Source organism: Dermacentor andersoni, chromosome 11 (genome assembly GCF_023375885.2).
Source record: "Dermacentor andersoni chromosome 11, qqDerAnde1_hic_scaffold, whole genome shotgun sequence".
Taxonomy (NCBI): domain Eukaryota; kingdom Metazoa; phylum Arthropoda; class Arachnida; order Ixodida; family Ixodidae; genus Dermacentor; species Dermacentor andersoni.
Window position 1 is genome coordinate 124,379,589 of NC_092824.1, and position 24,110 is coordinate 124,403,698.

Here is a 24,110-nt window from a genome sequence, read left to right on the forward strand (position 1 = left end):
GCGTCACCTGATTGCTTCGCAATGCAAGTTACGGCGACTGTCGATGCAAACAGGTGGGGCCAATTTGCTTGCGCTGCTGATTGTCGCTCGTTACCAGACCGCCATGTGCGACGACGTAAGTGAGCTTCTCAGCGCATCTCGAAATGCAAATTTTATTTCTGCTCTTCTACGAGAAGGTGCACTGCTTTTCTTCTGCCAATAAAGTCGCACGTCCTGTTCACTCACTTGCGGCTTGTTTGTATGGGCGTCAGTAGAAGCTCTTTGGCCTCCTGGCAATTAGAACGCACCAGCTACGCGGCAGCCTAGGCAATGAGGCATGCCGAATAGGCAGCAGGGCGAGCGCGGCGCGTACCAGTGCACGCCACCGGCGGAAAGCGGCCATATTGGATTTTGCTTAAAAAAAAAAAGAGAACTGCACTTGCGCTTCCTGGTTGAGCAATGTCATCTAGCGTCCGCCCCGCTAAGTTCCATGCGCTGCCGCTGCTTATTTTCGTACCACTGTGGAAGGTACAGTTTTCCTTCTCTAAAGTTGGTTCTTTATTGTATGGTCTCCGGATGACCGCCACGTGCCCTACACCGTTGGTCCACGGCCGTAGCCTACGGCCTCGCTGCGTTTAGGGGAACGTCGTCGAGTCGAGCCTGGTGAACGAAACGCCAGTCGGCAAGCCTCTTCCGGTGCGCACAAACGACGCGCTCCATCTCCCCGCGGTTGGCCGAGAATGCGGTTTCGTGCGTCCGCCAGTGCCGTCCCCCTCTCGTCGCCGAGCGTCACGTCACCCCTGGAGATGCCCTCCTAGGCGACACCCGCTCGCCGAGAAGCCTTGCGCAGTGGCCCAGAAGTGGCCCTCCGTCTCGCCGGCGTGGTAGGCAGCCGTGTCAACAGGCTCTGCAAGCCGACACAGTCGCTCGCTGGTTATCGGCGTGAGCGCTGTTGCGTACTCCAGGGTAGCGTATCGTACTGCTCCCGAGTTGTAGCGGCGCCTGCCTATCGAAGCTCGACCGACGTTACTTATTGGGTAGCGTGGCGCTGTCGGCGGGCTGCAGGCATCCGGTAGACCATGGCGACCGAGCAAGGGCGAGACGATTTTCTAGTGCGAAACTTGCACGGTTTATTCAAAGGTAGATGATAGAAAATGAGAAGAGCATGAAGTGATTAAAAGTACATTTCGGAGCCCCTTAAATAGGCTCTCTACAATCGTGGGCGGGATCTTGCTTCCGTCGATGTCACGTGACCGGCACAGAAAGAGGGCCCCTCCTTCTCTGGTTATACCGAGCCTGCTGAAAGGAAGAAGTCGTCCCGCCTCCTGGAATTGTAGACGCCTGTCCGCCTCTTCTGCGCTTTGCGGGTTCGTGGAAGTTCTCTTCTAGGTCCAATTCGAGGAAAGGGCCTCTCTAAACTCTCTCTCTCTCACACACACACACACACACACACACACACACACACACACACACACACACACACACACACACACACACACACACACACACACACACACACACACACACACACACACACACACACACACACACACACACACACACACAAAAGAGGCATGTGCACTGAGGGGCTTCCGGCAGACAGGTAGACACTCGAAACGGTCATGGCGAGTTAGGAAGTCACGCTTCATTTCGACGAGGCCTGGTGGAAGAAGGACGGGTGAGAGAAAGTTCTTTGTGCACGAGCTGCGGGACGCCAACCATCGCAGGAGAATTCACGCCTCATTTCGACGAAGATGGTCGGATGAAATTCCTTTCGCCACGTGGTGTCAGACGCCAACCCTAACAGCGCCCTCAACGCCATCTCCTGGATTTCCGTGTCTGCAGAGGAGTTCGAAAGCGTTATCTACTCTACAATCATCACTGATTTCTGCTGCCACTAGAATGCCGATCGCGCCGGCCTTGGAGCTACCGCAAATGTAGTCTTTGGAAGCCTTGGCATTTAGGTAGAGCGTCCGCTTAATCTGCGGGCGGAGCGTTGTGTCCAGGCGAGACCACTCTGCCTTACCAAGGGAGCCAAACCTCACGATAAAGTTGAGCGCGGGAAATACAAATGTTTTAACAGCGTCCAATCTCTGCCACCGAGCGAGCACCGAGGTAAGCAGGCGACGATCCACGCTGATGGCTTCGTCCACCGTCGCCCGGTCCGGTAGCACTGAGAATCCTGCTGGTCGGCCGAGAAAAGTATGCGCTTCCAACTCACCAATCGAGGGAATTGGGGTGTCGTAAACCGTGAAGGTCCTTGGTCTTCGCCCAAATTCGGATCTTAGGCAAAAAGGCCGGTACCCGCGTCGCCCATGTCTTCGCACCGCCCTCTCTCTGCCAGCGTTCCCCAAGCGCTTGCGTGTCTAGCTTCCTTCCGCTCTCCCGCGTCGGTGGTCTCGTCGAAACGTCACGCGTGTCTTGGTTACAAAGAAGGCGCCAAATAAAACAACAGACAAAGGAAGGCGACACGTAGGCGCCTCCTTCGTCTGTTGTTTTATTTGGCGCCTTCTTTGTCATCATGCATAACCAACTGGCCCACCAGCACGTGCTCAGTGACGCGTGTCTTGTTTCCTCCGGCTCCTCGGGGCGGTGATCCCGTCGTCCACGTGAATGACAGACAATAAATTTGGACGCGTACATTTGGTCACGATGACCACCAACCAAGACAATAAATGAATTCGTAACTTTGTTCAAAATTCTGTGTCACCTCTGTGTCGTGTGCTAAGCAGCTTCGCTGGTCATCCACCTTCCCATAGTGGAATGGCTACGAATTATTTCCCCTTTATATGCGATTGCTCTTTGTGTTTTGCGAATATAGCAATGAGGTGCGTGGAGGGAATTCCGGGCACTAAATTGATTTGAAGGCTCCAACGACGTCATCGCATTGAAAGAAAGAAGCAACTAACGAATACCCCGCACTCCCATTCGAGTTGAGTCACCGTTTCTCACAAACATTCGCGCTGCATTTTTATTTTAATAATGATCGTGCCTGCGGCAGTATAGCTTAGCGATTAACGTTGCGCTGCTGAGCTCAAGGTTGCGGGTTCGATCCTGGCCGTACTTCTGTGGGGGCTAAATGGCGTGCCTCGTAATCATATCAGGATTTTGGCCCATAAAACTCCAGAATATGTTGCTTGTGTCAGTGACAACCACAGCATTCGCAGGCCAAAATGTACCTTGTGACGACGTCGTCCTTGACACATTGTTCTTTATCAGCCGTGAAAAAGCCCACCGCAAGCGAAGACAATACGTTTCAGGAACCGCCCCTGATTGTCGTGAATGTTATCGCCCCATGTGTCGACACTACCGTCGTTTATTCTCTTCCGCCTGTGCGCGTAGAGCAGTCGCCGATAGCTCGCTTGCAACGGGCTCGGCAAACGGGTCCTGTGGCGGTATAAAAGCACGCGCAGCAGCCAGGCGTCGGCAGGCTTCCATCATGCGGTTTCTCATCTTGCTCTTGGCTACCGGTGAGTGCCAGTATGTTGGAGAGGTGGTCGTGATATTTGCTTCGCAGCAGCTTTGTGAGGGCGTTGTCTTGTCCACAAAGTGATGTCGCCCGTCTTTACACGTGTTTCAGTGAGAATGGGGCAACCCGCGTGTAAGTGATGCATGAATGGCATTGTTCGCCATCTAGTTCAGCTGCCTAGACAGTGGAATATGTTCTTCAATGATATCCTTGCTCATTTAAAGCCTAGGTTAGTCCCTCCTGCTCCTTCCGATCGTGCCGGCGGTATAACATGCATGATCGTCAAGAATGAAACACAGCTGCATTCGTCCTGTCTCGTTCATTGCGCCTATTTGTGGCACTGGAGACATGCAGTCGTAGCGTTACTTTTGCGACATGGCAGCATTGAGTAAAGCTTGAAGCAGCGCGACGAAGACCCAGCATGTGATCGAAGAAGATCGGACCGATTATGGCACCGGCGTAAATTCTGAACCACACATTGAGCAAACACTGGTACTGGTGCCGATTGCGCTTTACCCGGTGTAGATTAGAGTCCCTCCAATAGTGTGCATTATGCAAACTTACCTAAGCGTTTCTGCGAAAATTGGCTTAATCTCTGCACATGATGTTTCTCAAAAAGTCCAGTGACTCATCGGCTTTCGTGAGGACCCAATTTGAGAAATCTAGACGATTCTACAGGTCCCTATCTTCTAAGAATTGGTGCTGGTTTAGGTGGTAAGGGTGAAAGGCCGTCATTTAGAATCCTCCAAACTGATGACTTCGAAATTGGTACCTGGGCGGCCACGTCCCGCACGCTAGCGTGAGGGTTTGAAGCCATAACTGCTAGAACATCCATGCGTAGGCTAGAGCTCAAAGACAGAGTCATCCGTCTCTTGAAGCTGCCGGTTTGTGTCAGGCTTTCATAATTTCTGATGATAGTCGGTGCGTTTGGTCTACCGCCACACTTCTACGACTGATATATGTATTGGCGGCCTTCCTCTTGTTGCCGTCTGCAGATCCCATGGCAAGGATCATGTTTACCTTCTGCTTATTAGAGAAGGACATGGCGACTGGGACGAAACAAAACGCACCTTTAAACCTTTGCATTGACGTTGTCAATTGGCTTTTGTGGTAATAGGTGTTGTGGAAAACAACACAAACATCTGTGCACTTTATCTACGGTAAGACAACTGCTATCACAGCTTGTTTCCAACTAACACGAAATGCGACGTGTTACTTCGGCCGGGGCGCGGCAAATAAGGCACCACCTCGATTACGATGTTTTTCTTTATTTCCTTGATCTCGTTCTGGATAACTCAGAGGGAGCCTGTTCGAGGGCGCTGCTTTATGATCCGGGTGGGAGCGCAGTCACGTGGTATTCTCCACATTTCGCGGGGTTTATTTGTCAGTCGGAAAAAAAAATTAGTACGTCGCTGAAAATACCGCAGTTAGATGTCCCTTGGCTGTGCCATCAAATGCCTCATTGACACTTTGATAATTAGGATAGTACGTATCGAGTTAGGTAATTAATTATAATTACAAATTAAGTCTCAGTAACGAAAACATTACTGGAAGCAACTTCGCAATACTGTAAGCATTATGCACTAGGTCTTTTTTTTTCAGTTACGCATTGCTCTTTTTTTTAAATCTTGGTGCATGATAGTTTATTGGGACACCTGTTTATATTTGTAACTTTTGAATGCTACTGACGATGTTTCCATCCCTAATAAATGTTGTAAATTATTAGAAATGTTTTTTTCATGAGTTGTTAGCATAGCTAACTGGAAAGAGAAGCATTTTTGAGACACACAGCGTTCACGTGCATTCCAGACACCACTGAATAAGGACTGCTGAAGTGGCCACTGAAGTCTTTGGGTCTTTTTCACGGTCAAAAAAGCACGCAAATAAACTTGAAGCATGGTGAATATACAGCAACATATTCATTCTCTAGGTATAGGCTATCCATACCTTCAGAAATAATGTTTAATTGACTACCTCTATCTCTTTCAAAAATATAATAAACATTGTCATCTGTGTATATTTAAATATATTGTGTGTGTGCATGCTGTTTACAGTGGAAATTTAAAACAATGTTAAAGTGAGAAAATACGGAGATGGGGCAGCCGCCGCTAGTGCTTCTAATGCGCGTGTCCCCCTGTAGTCAGGATTTGCAGAAATAAAGCGAAACAAACAATAAAAAGCCGTGCACGTCCGCGCCAACAATGATGCAGTAAGCTATTATTTAGTCCTAGTAAAATTTCAAGTGATAAGGTTGAGGAAAGTCTAATTACTCCACTACTGAGAAAGAATGCCTCGCCGTGGTATGGGCGGTTATGAAATTTCGCCCATATTTGTATGGCCGCCACTTGACAGTTATCGCGACCACCATTTACTCTGTTGGTCGACAAACCTTAAAGATCCTTCTGGACGACCGGCGCGTTGGAGCCTAACGCTGCAAGAGTTGGGCAAGACCGAGGAACCGCATTCACGGCTGCACGTTTAGTTCACGTCTTGCTGCTAAGTGGAACGGCTCATCGGAAGTCAACCGCCTACCATCCACAAACCAATGGATTAACAGAACGCCGAAACAATTGAAGACATGCTCTAAATGTACGTGGACGTTGAACATAAAACTTGGGACGACATCCTACCTTATATCACCTCTGCTTATAACACGGCGAAACAAGAGACGACGCGCGTGACTCCGTTCACCCTTGTTCACGGACGGGATGTACGAACGATGATGGATGCGATGCTTCCACACAACTTTGACGACACTTACACGGACTCCGGTGCGTTTACGCAACGCGCAGAAGAGGCTCGGCAACTCGCGCGCTTGCGGATCTGCTAGCAAGACTACGACGCGGGCCGCTATGATCTTCCCCGTGAAGCCGGCGACAGAGTGTGGGTTCGGACACCCATACGGAAACGAGGCCTCTCTGAGAAACTGCTAAGGCGATACTTCGGACCTTATTGCGGGGACTCAGCTATGTCACGTACGAGGTCGTTCCCGATAGTTCCTCTTGTATACGCGGCGCCACACACACCGCCTGAAGTTGTGCACGTTTACCGCGTGAAGCCGCATGTGAGCGAATAACTGTGCCAGAGACCCTTACTTCCGCGAATGACATTTCTGGTTTAGCATCGGCGCGATGCTCTCTTAGGGAGGGACAAATGCCGCGTGTATTCTATGCAGACGACAGCGACGATGGGGCATTAACGGACTCCGTCTAATGGGTCAGTGAGATTGGGCGAGGACGAAGAAGACGTGCCTCTGTTCTGTTTGTTTTTGAACATAGTACCTTGCTGAATTCTAAAATTACCAATAATTTCTATTATTTCATTTCCTTACGTTAACTTATTTTATCAACATTCTTAACAATATTTTCATTACACTTCTAAATTACAGTTCTATAGTCCCACGCTCTGCTATTAAAATCTAGGTTTGCTTTACTTCTAAGCATACGGAAAACCGCCTGCATCTTGGCCAATCGGGGAAGAAGAAGGCGCAGAGTAGTGCTGACGTGCCCACATCGGATCCCATTTTTCAAGGTTTGAAATGGAAACGATATTCGAAGGAAGATGGTTTCAGTCGTTGCACCTGCACTAGACGAAGGAAGAAAGGAAAGCGTTAGTTACTCGTGCCTTATGGTGATGATCTAAATGAGCCGAACGATAAGACGGGGTCGTGGCAAACTATATATTTTATGAAGCGGCAAGTTCCGAGGAATGCGCAGGTAGTGGACTCTTATCGGTGGGTCGACTTTTCACCATTTTGTGACACCTTGAATCTCCCACCACGCCGCGGGAGCGCCAACCATAACGGCCTACGCCAACTTACGTAAAACTCTTGCTTGGGCTAGTTGGTTCATGCTTGAATGTGTAAAGAGCAGGGCGCAAACAACAGAAGAAGAACACAAACGGCAGGACCGGCGCCACTCGACACTGGCAAACTGAGACGGCGGTCAAGCTGTCGCACAATATGACGGGATCGGCGCGAAAGCTTCGTTGAAAGAAAGGGCCAGTGGCCGCGCAGTGGACTTAGACCGCGGCAGCGCGAGAAGGCCTAACCCCCTCCCGCCGGCGCGGACGACCGGCGTTCCAAGCGAACGACTGACTAACAGAAACCATGCCCGGGACCATAGTTGTCGAAGGGATGGAAATCACCCCCGGAGGAGCTCGATGAAGCGGTATGGACGACCGCCCTCGGCAGCAAGCGAAAACAACCAACGAGTACGCCGTCATATGGCGAGCAACGTGTCACCAAGAATATGCCGGCTGGCAGCCGCACGGCCAACTCGCCGGCCAAAAGTTTCATGAAGCCGGTAACGGCAGCCTCGAGGCTACCGAAATTACCCAATGGCCAAATCAAGATCATCGTGCTCTCCCCAAGGGAGGCCTCGACGTTTCCAAAACCGGTATCGTACTCCTCGCCCAAACCCTGGCCATGGCGGCGGCTTTGACGGAACAGCAGACTGCCGAGAACTGTGTGCCCAAACAAGATGCAGAACATTTTGGTTATCTCTACCCCTCACGATCAAAACGCGAGGGCATATGCAAGAATCCGCAAGATACATAATAAAATAGTGAAATTTCCTTTTTAGAAGCCCTTAGTTAGAACTGAGCACGTTGCTGCGCCGCCTGCACTTGGTGAAAAATCTTAATCATTTGGTTTTTATGAGGTGTATCGCGTAACCATTATCTTTTAGCGTCCTTTGGCCCTATACACCACGTGTCATTGTCGCGATCGTCATCTTTTACAATCGTTTTATCGCCTTTTGCCTGAGTATATACCATGTGATTTTCGACATTGTGTCAGTTGCGCTGCCAGATTTGCATATATATTGTGTGTTTCTGACAATAAAGCATCAGTTGTTCGTAAGCGTTCGTCCGTGTCTCTTGTGTCGTCTGTTTGGCGCTTTAGTACTTCAGATGCATAATAAGCTCGGTGCCTTTGAGGTGTCAGCCTACATCTCTGCCCCCGATGACACGTGGAAAGGTGTAAAAAGAAACATCGTCCCTTCATTTGACGAAGGAGCTCTCAAAATAATGATTCTGAACCCAAGAAACCCTACGGCATTAGAAGTCCGAAGAATTCTGCTCACCGTAGAACACGTGAAGATCATCCGACGTGAACTTGACGCTGTGTCTCCTGCCTCTACGTGCGGCCGTACCTGTGACCATAGCTCCCAGATGGTGCCACTAGTCCAAGCTGTCGTTCATCAGGAGCTCTCCAATGCTGGCCTGGACTCTGTGTGCGCCGCAGCTCTTTACCAGCCGATCGACCGCCGTCCTTCACTTTCGCACGCCCAAGGTCAAAGGCCGCCGTTCAGTACGCGCAATCCAGCAGAGTGGAGGACTGCTGATGACCGTCCCATTTGCTTCAACTGCCGTCCTATTGGACACGTGGCCCGCCATTGTGACAGCCGGTGGTATTGGTATCATGCGCCCTATGGATACAACCGCCGCGCCCACGTAGATCATGCCCGATTTCAGCCTTACCGCGAGCCTCCTCGAACCACCGGCGACGACGCTCCCTCCATGCCGTATCGTCATTCACCATCCCCACGTAGTCACCAGTCCCGTTTGCCGTTGTCTCGTCGCCAATCATCTCGCTCGCCCCAATTCCACCGCCCTACGTCGCCGATTGAACGACCCCCTCGGGAAAATTAGACGATGCAGCTCCCAGAGGTGATGCTTCATCGACGACTCGCCTGCCAAATCCTCTGACCACACTGCAGACCGGAAGGAACGTGATAGACGGTAAACTGGATGACGCAAATGTTGTTGCTCTAGTGGATACTGGGGCTCAGATATCAGCGATGAATTCGGAGCTTCGTAGACGCCTCAAGAAGGTCCTAACACCAACCACAGTACAGTTCATTCGCGTCGCCGATGCCGGAACGTTTCCCGTGCAAGAGATGTGTTGCTGACCGATCCACAAGTGGACTACTTGCCGTGCTCGAGAAATGCTCCCATGAACTCTTCCTCGCTATGGATTTTCTGTCTGCACATTCTGTCCTTATTGACTGTCGAACCGGCTTGCTTCAGCTAGACCTACCGTGCTACCGCGACGCTCCTATTGCACGCCAACCGCGATTGTGCTCAGTGGACTACGTTCGTCTACCTCCTCAAACCGTTATATGTGAACTTGCGGTCTTTTTCTCCCATTCCCGATGGCGATTACATCTTGACCTCGATCGTTGACTCCTTATTCGCCAAAAACGTCGCTCTTCCTCACACCCTTACTAGAGTTACGTATAATCGAACGTCTCTACCCGTATTGAACGTTGTTACGACTTTGCACCGCTGCACCACTATTACGACTTTGTGGTCCCGTAGCGCTCGTCACCCGTTTCGTGACAGAGCGTTGGTAGCGAAGACTCCGAGCCAGGCGTCGATGAGAATAACAAAAGGGACTTTATACACTATATACAGGTCATTATACAAGACATGAAGGGATCGGCACTGGGGCCGAGAGCTCACAGCAAACGCGACTGTTCCCGCACGGCAACGTCCGGCGAAAACGCGTGACACATCTCGCTCCAGTCGAGAGCGGCACTGGCTCCCGGTGGGTCGGCGGATCCGGTTTTTCAGGCGGCGCGCCTCCGCTTATAAGCCCCCAAAACCATTGTCACCCAAACGGCCCAATACAAAGCGAGCACTCGACGGTCGTCCGAGAGGTCCAACCAGCGACCGCGCTGGCCACCTGGTTCAATTGTGGCGGGCGCGGTGACCTTCAGGCAAGGGCCGGAGGTCACCTAGTGGATGTCTACGGCGCCGGGCTGTCTGGCACTTGGCGACACGTATGAACACGTTGTACGCCGATGCTTCTCCGGAGGACACCACTGCCTGACGGCTCAGCATCTTGACTTGTCAAGGGAGAATTAGGGCGCTGTGCCTTTCGGCGCAGCCCCGGGTTTGTCCAAAGGGCGCTCGCCGGATAAATTCTGCATCTTGCAGATTCGGAATCCGGGCTTGTGGTAATGGCACAACAACGTTAGCTGGTGCACGCAACTTATCCCAGGCGGCGTGACTCTAGCCCACATATCATCTATCGATGAGTGTGCCGTTTCTGCATTCGCCACCGACGCTTCTTTGTCCTCTGCCCCTTCCTCTTCCTCGCACAATCTCATCGACGGGGATATTGACAAGATGATAGCGTCTGACCTCCTTCCTCCTCAGACTGCCGATATGCGGCGCATATTGAAGTCTTACCACTACATCTTTGACTTTAATGACCGTCCTTTGGGCAGACATCTGTGGTCTCTCATAAGGTCAATACTGGGGACGCCATCCCAATCAGACGACGTCCTTATCGTGTGTCCTATTCCGAGCGAGATGGGGTACAGCGTGGAGTCGACAAGATGCTCACCAAGGACGTCATTGAACCTTCATACACATCCATGGGCATCACCGGTCGTCCTAGTCAAGAAGAAAGATGGCAGCTGGCGCTTCTGCGTAGACTACCGCCACTTAAACAAAGTAACGCGCAAGGACGTCTACCCTCTGCCGCGAATCAATGACGCTCTCGACTGTCTACATGGCTTTGCCTACTTCTCTTCTATCGACCTGAGATCAGGATACTAGTAGATATCCGTCAATGATCAAGCCCGTGAAAAGACCGCATTTGTTACGCCCGATGGACTTTACCAGTTTAACGTAATGCCCTTTGGTCTGTGTAATGCCCCAGCCACATTTGAAATGATGACGGACTCCCTCCTTCGTGGATACAAATGGTCAACATGCCTCTGTTACCTTGACGATGTCATCGTCTTCTCACCGACATTTGAAAACAACCTTAGCCGCTTGTCGGCAGTTCTTGAAGTTTTCCGGCAAGCAAACCAACTCTGCCAAATGCCGTTTTGGCCACCGCAAAATCAATGTGCTTGGCCACCTTGTGAGTGCTGAAGGCGTGCAACCTGACCCAGAAAAAATTCTTCGCGTTGTCAAAGACTTCCTTGTGCCACGTTCCACTAAAGACGTACGGAGCTTTGTCGGCTTGTGCTCCTATTTTCGACGCTTTGTCAAGAACTTCGCCGACGTTGCCCGTGCACTCACAACTTTTGAAGAAGGAAACGTCTTTTTCTTGGGGTCCTGAATAGGTCCACTGCGTTTCACATGCTCACGACTCTACATACGTCACCACCAATCTTGGCCCATTTTGACCCGTCAGCCCCCACTGAACTTCGCACAGACGCCAGTGGACATGGCATCGGCGCTGTTCTCGCCCAGCAGCAACAAGGACGAGACCGCGTCTTCGCCTATGCCAGTCGCCTTCTTTCCTCTTCAGAGTGCAATTTTTCGATCACTGAGCGCGAGCGCCTTGTACTAGTTTGGGCTGTTGGCAAGTTTCGACTATACTTGTTCGGCCGCACGTTTTCGGTCATCACAGACCACCATGCGCTTTGCTGGTTGTCTTCCCTCAAAGATACCACTGGATGACTTGGTCGCTGGGCACTGAAACTACAAGAATACAACTTTGACGTCACTTACTAGTCTGACAGACTGCATCAGTATGCGGACTGCCTATCCCGTCATCCTGTAGATCCTCCCGACTTGCCAGCGCACGATTCGGACGCCTGTGTCTTCGCGATATCCGATTTAACCGACATACGCAGCGAACAGCTCCGCGATGTCAACTTGCGGTCAATTATCCACCGTCTACGCTCTCATCACTCTGCCCCGTCCCTGCAATTATTCGTGCTTCGTGACAGAAGTTTATACAGATGCAACACCAGCTCCGATGGCCCAGAGCTCCTACTGGTTGTTCCCGAAACACTCCGTTCCACCGTTCTCGTACAGCTTTATTACGCCCCAACCACGGGACATCTCAGAGCAACTCGCACGTACGATCGCGTTTGGCATCGGGTCTTCTGGCCAGGCCTCCACCGCTCTGTGCACCGATGCATTGCTTCTTGTGAGTCCTGCCAGGGCCACAAGCATCCATCATTCTCGCCAGCTGGTCCTCTTCAGCCCATCGACATTCCCGGTGTCCCGTTCCGCCTCGCCGGCCTTTATCTCAACGGGACATTCCCAACATCTCTGACTGGTAACAAGTGGATTGCCGTAGCTACGGACTACGCGACACGACACGCTATCACGCGGGCACTGCGGACGAGGTGTGCCATTGACGTTGCGGAATTTCTACTTTACGACGTTATTGTTCACCACGGCGCTCCACGACAGCTGGTGACCTACCGTGGTCGCTCATTTCTGCCCCAAGTCGTCGACGACATTCTTCGTTCGTGTTCCATACGTCACAAGCTAACCACAGCCTACCACCCACAAACCAACGGGCTTACCGAGCGCCTAAACCGCACGCCGACCACAATGCTCTCCATGTACGTTTCCTCAGACCACCGTGATTGGGACAGCACCTTGCCTTGTGTGACAACAACTCGTCACGCCATGACACCGCTGGCTTTCCCCCCTTTTATCTCTTGTTTGGCCAGCATCCCACATTGTCATTCGATACTCTTTTACCATCACCTGTGCACCCTGTTACAGACTGCGCCCGCGATGCAGCTTCTCGGGCTGCAACGGCTCGCCAGATTACAAGGCATCGTCTTTATGCCTCCCAGCTGTCCCAGAAGGCCCGCTACGATCGCCATCACAGAGTCGTCAATTACTCTCCGGGCTCTTGGGTCCTCCTCTGGACGCCTTGCCGCCACGTTGGCTTGTCGTCTAAGCTTCTTTCCCGCTACTCCGGGCCTTCAGTGACGTCAGTGACGCCAGATCACTGATGTCACGTACGAGATCGCTTCATTGGACAGTCGATCATCTGCCGCGTCCGCCACTGATACTGTGCACGTCTTCCGGCTTAAGCCTTATGTTGCCGGACACGATCCTACTGCTCCTTTTAAAGCGCGAGGCACACCGTCCGATTCGGTGTCCGATCCGGCGTCCGACGCACCGGAACGGCAGCCGGAATCGAGTTGTTTTGCCGTGCCGAAGCGCCGGGTCGGACGTCCGGCGTACGACAAACCGGGCAGATTTTGATCGTCCGACGCATCCGACAACCGCACCGTCAATTGGCCGCAGCCAAAGAGAGCTCGGCTGGCATGTGACGTCCTCAGACGTTCCGTCCACAGAGGCGGGCCGGTTTCTCGCCGTCTTTTCTTTTTTTCCTTGCCGGCTGCAGTTTGTTTCCGGCACGAAATAGTTACCAGTTCAGTAAAATTATCTCGAACGTGTGCTTGTTCTGTACTAAGCTACTTGCGAGATCGGGAGCCGCGATGCGAGGGCATTTCGCAGGCAGACAGCACACACCGACCGTCTGAGCGAGCAGCTCGCTTCGCTTGCACGTTTGCCTTTCACAACGACTGCGTTGCGTAAACGAATTACATTTCATTACGGGCGACATAAGTGTACAGTGTTAACTGTTTTGGCAAAATAAGTGCTCTTCGACGAGCTCGGGGCTGGATCGCAATTGCCGTCGACCGCGTGTCATATGTAAGAGACATGTGGCACAAGAAGAAGAGGGGACGATGTGCTTGGATCCGTCCGAACGACACGAGCCCTCGAGGCGCGTGACCCGAGGTGTGATCGGGAGAGAAGCGGCACTGAGCTGGGATTATCGACGTGGCTGTGGGCCGAGAAGGTTGGAGCGTCAGCATCGTACTGGCGACGGGAGCCGTGGAGGTTCGGCCAAGTCCGTGACGCTGGCTATCCAGGGTGTGGCCGTCGACCTCGGCGACGTTCGAGCGAGGCTCCTTGGACCTGCTGCAGCCTCTCACGGCGGTGCCGGGCACTCCAGGAATTAGATCCCCCTTCTTAGGCAGACCAGCACGGACGATAGTCCCCGGGGCGTCTCGTCGGCAATCAGAGAAGGAGCGGCGGAGCCCGGCAGTAGGGCTAACCAGGGAGGCCCGAGTGAAACGTCACCGGCATAGTTCGGGACACCGACATCCGAGACGGAGGAGCTGGCCGGTCGATACGAAGGCAACAAACCTTGCGAAGTCGGCAGGAGCACCGACTGGCACCAAGAGCTGACGCACATCGGACTTGGAGAGACGTGCTACAACCGAACTTTGTAAGAGCGTTCCTTTTTGTTAGCATGCAACCATAGGCCAGGGTTGCTGGACTTTCGCGCGAAACGCGCTAAGGACGCGCGTAGGCGAGGATAAGGACATTGCTTTGGCTATGCAATTGTGGAGTTTTATTTTTTGCCAATTGAGTTTCGACTTTTCCATTTCGAGTTTGGGTAAATTAATGTGTCTGCTGTGCTCGCCTGCGTTTCCCGACTCCATCTCTCCCAACATCCGCACGGCCCCGAGATCAGTAACACCGGGGCGTCCGCCTAGGTGGGCCTACCTGCCCGGCCACACCGCTTTCTGTCAGCGGTGCCGTCATTGGATGACGCGCCGTGGTGTTTTGCCACTCGCAGGGACATAATTTTATTGACAGTGCTCGGGTAAAGCGAAGCCGTGCTGTGCAGAGCTGTTTATATTGCGTTTCTCGACGCGGATATGAAGTCTTCTAGCGTACAAGCTGGGGCGCTGGGTGTAGCTTACGCGCCGCTCGCTCATTCGGATGCACGTACCGTGTAGCCCGAATCGTCGTATGTCGCATGCCGGAGCATGCAGCGTCGCACGTCCGATCGGACGCCAAATCGTGCCGTGTGTCTACTGCGCCGAGACGGCGCTCTCGCCGGCGGGGCTCTATGTTACGCGCTATTCCCGCGCACTGAAGCACGCATCCTTCCGAGCATGGAAGAATGCGCCAGAAAGACAGCGAAGACGACGATCAGAGTAGCGCTCGTGTTGTTCTGCCATCTAGCCTGCAGCCATCTCTCTCTGTATATATTTTGTAAATACAAGTTCCTATCCCTTTCGGCTACTCTCATCCCCGTTGCAATATATATGTATATATATATATATATATATATATATATATATATATATATATATATATATATATATATCCGGCCCAACGCGCGAAGAATATATATATATATATATATATATATATATGCCTATATATATATATAGTCATATCGTTAGAAGCCAACAAACACTGACACCAAGGACAATATAGGGAAAATTACTTGTGCTTAATAAGTGAAATAAAGAAACGATAAATTAATGGAAAATAAAGTGGATGAAAAAACAGCTTGCCGCAGGTGGGAACCGTACCCACAACCTTCGCATTTCGCGAAGGTTGTGGAGAAAATGAAACGTAGATTTCGTTTTGTCTATTCAGAAAGGTCAGTCTCCAACCGAAAGTCGGCACAATCAACAGTTGTCTTTAGAAACTGCATCAACTTTACAACATATATAATATTTTTCTTTTTAGAGCGCAGCTCCTATGCGCCGTTCTTGCGGCGAGCGTCGGCGTTGCGCCTCGTAACCGAGCGAACAGAGCGAAAGATGAAAGCAAGAGAGAGCAAGGAGGAAAGCGGAGGAGGGTATGGCGAAAGCGTGTGAAAAATGTGTAGTGCCGCCCAAGACAGCTTTGCTACGACGATGGCGACAGAGTAGTGCGCGTTGTCGGTATAGAAACAAAGCGCTGCATGAGGGGAGGTCTGTCTGTGGCGGCTGCTGTGAATCGCGCCCACGCGTCACCCACGCGCCACCTCACGCGATCTCCCGATTATCGAGGCAGTCGCACCACACATCGATCCGTTTGCAACGTGCCGCACGAGACAGATTGTCCATTCTAGCCAATATATCGCGAAATAAAAGAACGTATACAGCTGCGCTCAAATCGCGCATTAGAGAGTATCGTAATCGTTGGTGAACATTTTCTTTTTCTGGTGGTTTCTGATGCTTAAACGAAAGCACGGGTAAACTAGCCAGCTTAGTACAACGTGATGTTCCTTTCTTTTGTTTATCAATTCCCGACCCTATTAATTATCTATCTCTCCTTGCAATGCTCTTGGCAAAGTGCCCAATGTTTCCTGTATATTTCATGTCTTGTGCATCTCACTGGCCAGTGACGCGATATGTTGTCAACGCGATGCCAACGCATTGTATGTAAATCTCACACTGTTTGTCGCGTTTTCCAGTGATGTTACGTTAGCAATGTACAGTGCATCTGCGTGTACTGCATGAAGCTGAGCGCTTGAATAGCGCCACAATCCTATGCACTCCGACGAAGGCTGGCCAGCCAGCCGAAATGGTAAACCGCTCTTTTGGTGCATGTGTCCTTGATGTGTCACGCGACCTTGGCCGGGCGCCCGACCTGGGCTGTCGTCGCGCTTTGCGCGCGGTGTCTGCGCAATTGCTGGACGCGTGCTTGCTTGAAACCCCGCAGCTGCGGCCCATGGGGCGACGCTTCGGGACGGAGCCAACCTGCTGATCCGCGGCGAGGCCAGCGGCTACCTGCAGACGCCAGGCTTCGCACTTGGACAGCGCACGCCCAACGGGTTCCGAGGCGCGGCGACCATCTACGCTCCGCCGGGCTACAGCGTAAGCGAGGCTGTTGCCCGTCGCTCGTTTCCGTGTCTGCACTCGAATCCAGCCACGCTTCGGCGAAAAAACCAGGCGAGACCTACCGCAAAGAAACGATAAACCCTTTGCATTGAAAAGTTCTTTCGTGCGGCTTTGCTGCAGACTCGTAATGCGAGACCAGCGAATCGGTCCCATTTTCCCGCAGCAAACTCTCTGGATTTTGTTCTCTCGAAAGCCGTTGCTTAGGTAATCTGGTCTAATCAACGCGCCTAATGCAACTGTGCGACGCTGCAGCTCTGCAAATCTTTATTCTCCTCCATGTGTATTTCTTACTATCATTATTTAAGCTCCTTCGTAGGAAGTTTTATCAGAACTCCGCAGTTTCTTTCTTGTGTGTGTGTGTGTGCCTTCTACAGGGCCGTGCATAGTTCGCCTAAAGTGTTCGAAAAAAGATTTTGCGCTTAGCGCTGTGCTGTTCTTGCTCAAACTTTGCAGCAAGATCAGATTTTGGAGTCTTCGCGTTGCCTTCGTTTGCGGGAATGCGAGCAGCTGCCACGACAGCGCCTCCGCGCGGGAGCACACACGGGAAGACTGTACAGCGCGGCTTTAAGCAGCGCTAAAGTCCCTCTATAATTTTCAAGGTAGCGACATTAAAGCCCCTTAAACTTGGTAAAATACTGCCACGCTTTGAAGAATGCCGCCTCCTCCTCGCGCGCTCTGGCCGAGGCCGACGCCGCGTCGCTATTGGCATAATAGCATCACGTGGGTCCTCGCGCCGTGCATCAGCGCCATTTTTGCTCGAGAAGCGTCTACGGAGTGGCGAGGAGCGCATGTTGGCGCCGTTGCTACGCTCGAGCAGTGTAGGCGGCACCACGGTCGAGGAGGGAGCGTGAAAGAGAGGAGAAACAAAGTCGCCCATTATAAGCAGGGTGTTGGATTTCGCTAGCTTGATGGCTCCTACGAAAAGTTTCTGAAAATCCCCGTCATTCCGTCGCGGTGGACTGCATAAGTTTATGATAAAAGTGCTTTTTTTCTTTTCCCTTTTTCTTTGGAATTATCTCTGTCACGATGTGTTCTATCCGCGTGTCCGGAATTTCATCGTGTGCTATGGCGACTAGTTTTTTTTTACTAATTAAGGTGGCCATGCGATCTTTTTCTTGGCACGTGTATCCATTGAGTGTCGGCACGGTGTTTGTCTCCTGCAGCGCGATTATGTCAGGAGGACTTAACTGTGAATTGATGAATTGCTGCAGCGGACCTTGCTTTTTGCGGTAGCCTCTGCAGTTCCACTGCCATATATCTAATGTGTTGTGTCTAGCCATGTTGGTTTATCGTTGGTTGTTGTTATACTTTGGTTTTCGGTGCCGAATCTTTTTTCGTGATAGAGTCTATCTCTAGCCTCATTTGTTATCTTTTGCGTATATTGATTTTTTTATGTTGTTGCGAAAACTTTGATCTTGCATTGCGATCTTTTGTTGCATTAAATTCATTTGCTCCTGCATTTTTTGCATGAAGGATTGCATTTGCATTTCCACTGTTCCCTTTTCCGGCTGCTGTGGCTGTTGCTCCATAGCTGAAGGTGGAGTCTGCTGTCGCGGCAGGCTACCCACCCTTTGCTCTCGCACTTCCCTGGTTAGTTCTTTGATTCTCTCCTCTATTTGTTCTGTTTTCTTCCTACTCTGCTCTAGTTCTCACCTTAGAGCCTTATTTTCTTCCCTTAGTTGTTTAACTTCGTTGTCGTTATTATTATCCGAGTGCGGAAACAGTGATTTGGGAGGGCCTGCCCCCCAGCTTACCTTAGCTCCGCCCTTCTTTTGTTGTTGTTGTTGTGGTTTTGGCTGCTGTTTATACTGACCTTTGGCTGCGGGTGGTGGCCCCAGCGGTGGGAAGGAGCTGTCCCTGGACTGGCTCCGGTCCCGGCTCCGCGTTTGGCTGCGGCCCCGGCTCCGCGAGCGGCTCTGCTCTCCTTCCGAGCTCATCCACCTGGGACGGCGCCTACGGCTCCGCCCTCGGCTTTTCTGCGGGGCTCGTCCTCGCAGCTCGTCGATGTTCTTCAGGCGCATCCGGCAGTCCCTGGTACCGGCGGCGTGTTCGCCTCCACATACCAGGCACTTTGGTTGGCACTGATGTCCTTCAACTGGGTTGCTTGCTCCGCACTTCCTGCAGGTTCTCGCTCCCGGCGTTGGGCAGACGTCCGAGCGGTGTCCTTGCGTGCCGCATACGTAGCAAAACTGTCTGGTTGGTCTGTAGGGGCATGTCTTGTATTCTACTGCGCTGAAGTTGACCCACTTCGGAATGATGGGGCCGTCGAAGGTGATTAGCGCCGTCTCCGACTTGCCCAGTATCCTTGCCGCTAGGATCTGCACCCCTTGAGCGCGTAGTAGCAGCTTGGATTCCAGTATTTCAGATGGTAGTCCTATCGGTAGCCCGTGAATTACCGCCCGCTTTACGTCCCCAGGCATGGCCACGTAAGCGTTTACTTCGTAATTGATGCCGCTGTATGCGAGGTACTTGATCTTCCTGATGACGTCCGCAACTTGGAAGCGCTTGCGATGACGATGTTGGACCCTGGTCAGAGCCTGACCAGAAAGTCTTCTTCCTTGAATTTCATCCCGCAGGCCTCTATGATGGCTTGTGTTGCTTGATATGGTTTCATGTCCGTGGTTTTCAGCCCCCGCCCTTGGCCGGATGATGATCTTCGCGTCGTCCGTCGGTAGTGGTGGCAGCCTCTGCCTCGGCTGCCGCGGCGCACCCACTTTTTGTGGTTGTTGCAGCGGCGCTCCCGTCGTGCCGTCTTGCGTGATGCCGCTGCCAGCTGTGGCTGCCGGCGCCATCTTGCTACTGTTCTCCGTGGCTTGGAGTCCTCTCGTCTTCAAAATGACGTCGCTCTGTGTAGCGCGCTAGAGATTCTTTTTCTGGCGCCTGGAATGGTAGATTTGCCAGTTTGTTTCCTTGTCTTGCTGCCGGCTCGCCTCGCCCGTGGCGTCCTGCTGAATGAGGTGCTCTTCTGCGGCTCCGGTGCCCGCTTCCTCCATGCTCGAGTGCGTGGTGGCGGGTGCCTCCTCCATATCTTGTAATTCTGCAGGGTTTTCGGCTGGCTCGGCCATAAAATTGCTTGTCACAGGGTTGGTAGCGCCCCGGGTATCCATTTCGGTCGATGCCTTGTCGCTCCGACCTACTTGGTGCCCGCCCGGGTGTCGGGTGTGGCCAAGCCTAATGCGAGACTTAGCTCCCCGGCCACGTCGGAGATGTTCGAAGTCCGATAAAAAGTCAACAAAAAATTGGCTGAAGGCTTAGCTTGGTTAAGCCTGAAAGATTGCGAAAGCAATACCCTTGGCTGCGCCTTGGCTCGGCTGATGGTGTGGACATGGTTGCCCTTTGTTAAACTTATGGCTATACATCATCCGAAATAGCGCAAGGCAGCGCGCCGACCACTGCGAGGAGCCGAGCTGTAGCCCCATGGAGGAAGGAAACTGAGGAGAGGCCCTACACCCTCCGCGCGCTAGGAGAAAAGTGTGGAGGAAGTGACGTAGTAGGTTCTCCTCTTTTTTGCCGATTTTTTATTTCTTTGTTGTAGCGGCCACGCCTTTCGGGCCACAATGGCGGCTTTGTTATGATTCTGTGCGCTCACACGTGTTGCTCCGTAGGTTTCGTGCCGTGGCAAAGGCGCCGTGCGGGCAGGTTTGCGTTGGTCTCCGTGTTTTGTTGCGCTGCGTTATCTGGACCGTGCTCTACCGGATGTTGCTGTGGTGGGACAGGAGGAAATAAGTTCGTGAAATGAACGCGCATGCAACGCTGTACGCAATGTACCGCGCCACGGCAGTGGCTACGGACGAAGGAATATTCGCGGGAAATTTTGCCCTCTTTCGCGGAATCATGCTAACGTGCTAACGATTGCTTAGTGCTGCTGCGGAGCGCGCGAGTCCGAGCAGCACGGTTGCGCGCAGCGCGGCGTGATTTCACGAGAAATGTAAACAAGAGAGGAGAGCTGGCCCGATAGGCGGAGCAACGCCATGAGCAACGCCAACTTCCGGCTTCAGTTTAGCTTCGCAAAGAGTGACGTCAGGGCCTCTCTTTAGTTTGGTTCCTCCGTGTGTAGCCCCATTTATCCTCCTAGTGTGACGTCACACCAGCGAGCGCCCTCTCTCTGTAGCGCCGCAGCAGCGGTGCGCAAGGCTTCGCCTCCACCATCGATGCCGCGAGCTGGGGCCCCGTCTCTCAGTCTGGAGTGACGTCACACGGTCACGTGACGCGCAGCTGTGTAAGGAGGCGCCACGACCACCGATGGGGCGAAAGTGCGAGCAGTATTGCTTTCGCAATAAAATAGGCCTACCGGCTCGAAAGTGGTATCCTCGTGGTCGTGACGATCAGCTGCGTTGATGTCGCCAAAAAATTTGGTGGCCTAATAAAATTGTCCTGTCGAAAACTTCGAAAATTTGCGGAGCCCATGCGACGTGCTTCCGCTCGTCTGGCGGAGGTAGAGGTGATTGAGGCGATACGAAAGCGTGCGCATCTCCAGAAGCAGGCGGCCTACGGGCCTCTGGTATCTCTAAGCGCGATCATCGACCTTGCTAAGGAAACGGAGAGATGTGTTGTAGAAGGAGAGGCTACGTTTAACTATGGGGGCCATATAATATGGTGTGGAATACGAGAGACGACGAGCGCGGCTGTCCAGGTCGAGTCACGCTGCCTGCAAACAAGCGCCGTGAGGGGCCCGTTGCATACTATAACAGTTCCAAGTCTGCAATGTAACCGGCGCCGTAAAGGTCACTGTTGCTCCTTACTTTTTGTAATCTATACGCGATGTACGAGAATTGACACCAAGCAGTTAATCGGTCGCGCTCAGATGTAAACAAAGTGCAGTACCCCCAATGCCGCTGCATAAAATAAACGTTGTGTGCATTCACGACGAGATACATGGCTCCATGCACCGGCTTAGTTGCGAAATGCTTGTTAAAAATGCGAGATAACACGGAGACATTTCAGTAGTGCTGATTTACAATATATGCGCGAGACGATGAGGTGTTTCCAGCGCGATTAGCACTTTTGCGTGCTGTAGGGAAGCTCGCACTCGCAGTCTTCATCAACGACCGCTTCAGGTACGTAGTCCTGGCCCTTGTTTTCTGCAACATTGTTATATAAGAACCCGCCGTGGTTGCTTAGTGGCTATGGTGTTGGGCTGCTATAGGCACGAGGCCGCGGGGTCGAATCCCGGCCACCGCGGCCGCATTTAGATGGGGGCGAAATGCGAAAGCACCCGTGTACTTAGATTTAGGTGCACGTTAAAGAACCCCAGGTGGTCTAAATTTCCGGAGTCCCTCACTACGGTGGGCCTCATAATCAGAAAGTGGTCTTGGCACGTAAAACCCCATAATTTATTTTCTTTATTTTTTTTGTTATAGAAGAGATGCTTTAAGACCAAACAAAACAAATACAAAATCAGAAACGCGTGCCCAGGACCTCCGATCGGTACATACTTTTTTACGGCCAAGAAACAAGCAGCGAATGCCTTGTGCATTGACCGCCTGCTTCATTCTCATACAGAACGACTAAGAACAGTTGCGGAATACGTTCTCTAGTCTGCAATGCTCGCGACGCAGCGTCAGGCGCCGTCGCAGAGTATTTGCCGAAACAGCGCGAGTGCAGGCAGAAAATTTAATAAACGGTGACACTTGCGTACTTAAATTTATTTTGGGAATCTGTGGAGGGCTTTCTTCAGCCAACCCTAGCCCTCACTCTTGCTTCGTGGGAACGCATCGGGATCCTTTGCGAAGGCACGGCGATTCTCTCCAGCCGCTTTTGTAAACGCTTCAGCTCGTCTTTAAAGCAAAGTTTCACAATCAGCTCGCCACAAAAATGAAACGAATCTTTGAGAGCAGCGCAACAGTCAATTACACTCCCCAAAGTGGCCCAAAAGAAGTTGTCTTTGTTGAAATGCTCACTACATACGACCATTTCTTAGCTCACTTCTTCCCGATGCGGAGCTTGACCGTCCACAACTTCCTCCGTTTTTTTTTTTCTCTTTTGGAAAGTGGTGCAGGCTTACATTTCCCAATATCGCGCGATTTGTGCATTGTGGCACACTGTACACGTGGTTGCTCTTCGCATATCGAAGAGTCTCGATATGGCTTTCATGGATTACGAGAAGGCATTTGATTCAGTAGAATTACCAGCAGTAACAGAGAGTGTAATAGTGGGGTTGATCAGTATGCAGAAGACAAAGACAATGATAAATATCCGGTCGAGGAATCATGATCGCCAGTCAGCCTCTAGAGTTTGTGAAGGAGTACGTTTACCTCGGTCAATTACTCACAGGGGACCCTGATCATGAGAAGGAAACTTACAGAACAATTAAAGTGGGTTGGAACGCATTCGGTAGACATTGTCAGATCCTGACTGGAAGCTTACCATTATCATTAAAGAGGAAGGTGCACAATGAATGCATTCTACTGGTGGTGACATGTGGGACAGAATCTTGGAGACTGACAAAGAAGCTCGAAAACAAGGACCGCGCAAAGAGCAATGGAACGAAGAAAGTTAAGCGTAACGTTAAAGAGACGGGAAGAGAGCGATGTGGATCAGAGAGCAAATGGGGATAGCCGGTATTCTAACTGACATTAAGAGAAGTGAAGCTGGGCAGGTCATGTAAAGCGTAGGTTAGATAACTGGTGGACCATTAGGGTTACATAATGGGTGCCAAGAGAAGGGAAGCGCAGTCGAGGACGGCAGAAGACTAGGTCTGGTGATAAAATTAATAAATTCGCGGGCGCTAGTTGGAATCGGTTGGCGCAGAACAGGGGTAATTGGAGATCGCAGGGAAAGGCCTTCGTCCTACAGTGGACATAAAATAGGATGATGATGATGATGATGAACAGGCGGCATTGGTGTTGGGACCGAACTAAAGCTTCTTCTTAACAGCTGTGGGTTGTCCTACTGCGTCTTCAAATCTGCAGTTTTCAGCATCTGAAAATGCAGCGGGCGAACTAAGCTGACAATTGCATCTCGACGTCCAGGTGCGATTGATGGTAGTTCATTTCAACAAGGAAACTATACTCCCACACAATTGCATACAAGACGCAGTAGTGTTCGCGTTTCAGTTAATGGCCAATCAAAATAATTTGATTGCCCATTGGAAGTATATGTCAACCATGCTTGAACAGTTACTCTTTTCACAGGAAAGTTAATCGATCATTCGTGCAGCCCTTTTATTTGAGTACAAGGGAGACTAACCGAGTACGTGTGCTGTGGAGTTTGAATAGACGAAATTACTTTTGTAATGCTCCCACGGC

General features: G+C 51.6%; 1 protein-coding gene across 5 annotated transcripts in view; it reads left to right on the plus strand.

The window, feature by feature from the left end:
- The first annotated feature begins 3,296 nt into the window (after window positions 1-3,296).
- Window positions 3,297-24,110, plus strand: part of Rtca (RNA 3'-terminal phosphate cyclase) — a 303,555-nt gene continuing 282,741 nt past the window's right edge. For 4 of the 5 annotated variants that reach the window (XR_008614321.2, XM_055075593.2, XM_055075591.2 and 1 more), the window contains exons 1-2: window positions 3,297-3,449; window positions 16,685-16,839. Coding sequence is in view for 4 of the 5 variants with exons in the window: in XM_055075593.2 (XP_054931568.1) it covers window positions 3,419-3,449; window positions 16,685-16,839 (186 nt within the window). In the remaining variant the exon portion in view is untranslated. The remainder of the gene's footprint in view (window positions 3,450-16,684; window positions 16,840-24,110) is intronic. The other variant, XM_055075592.2, reaches the window with a different exon arrangement.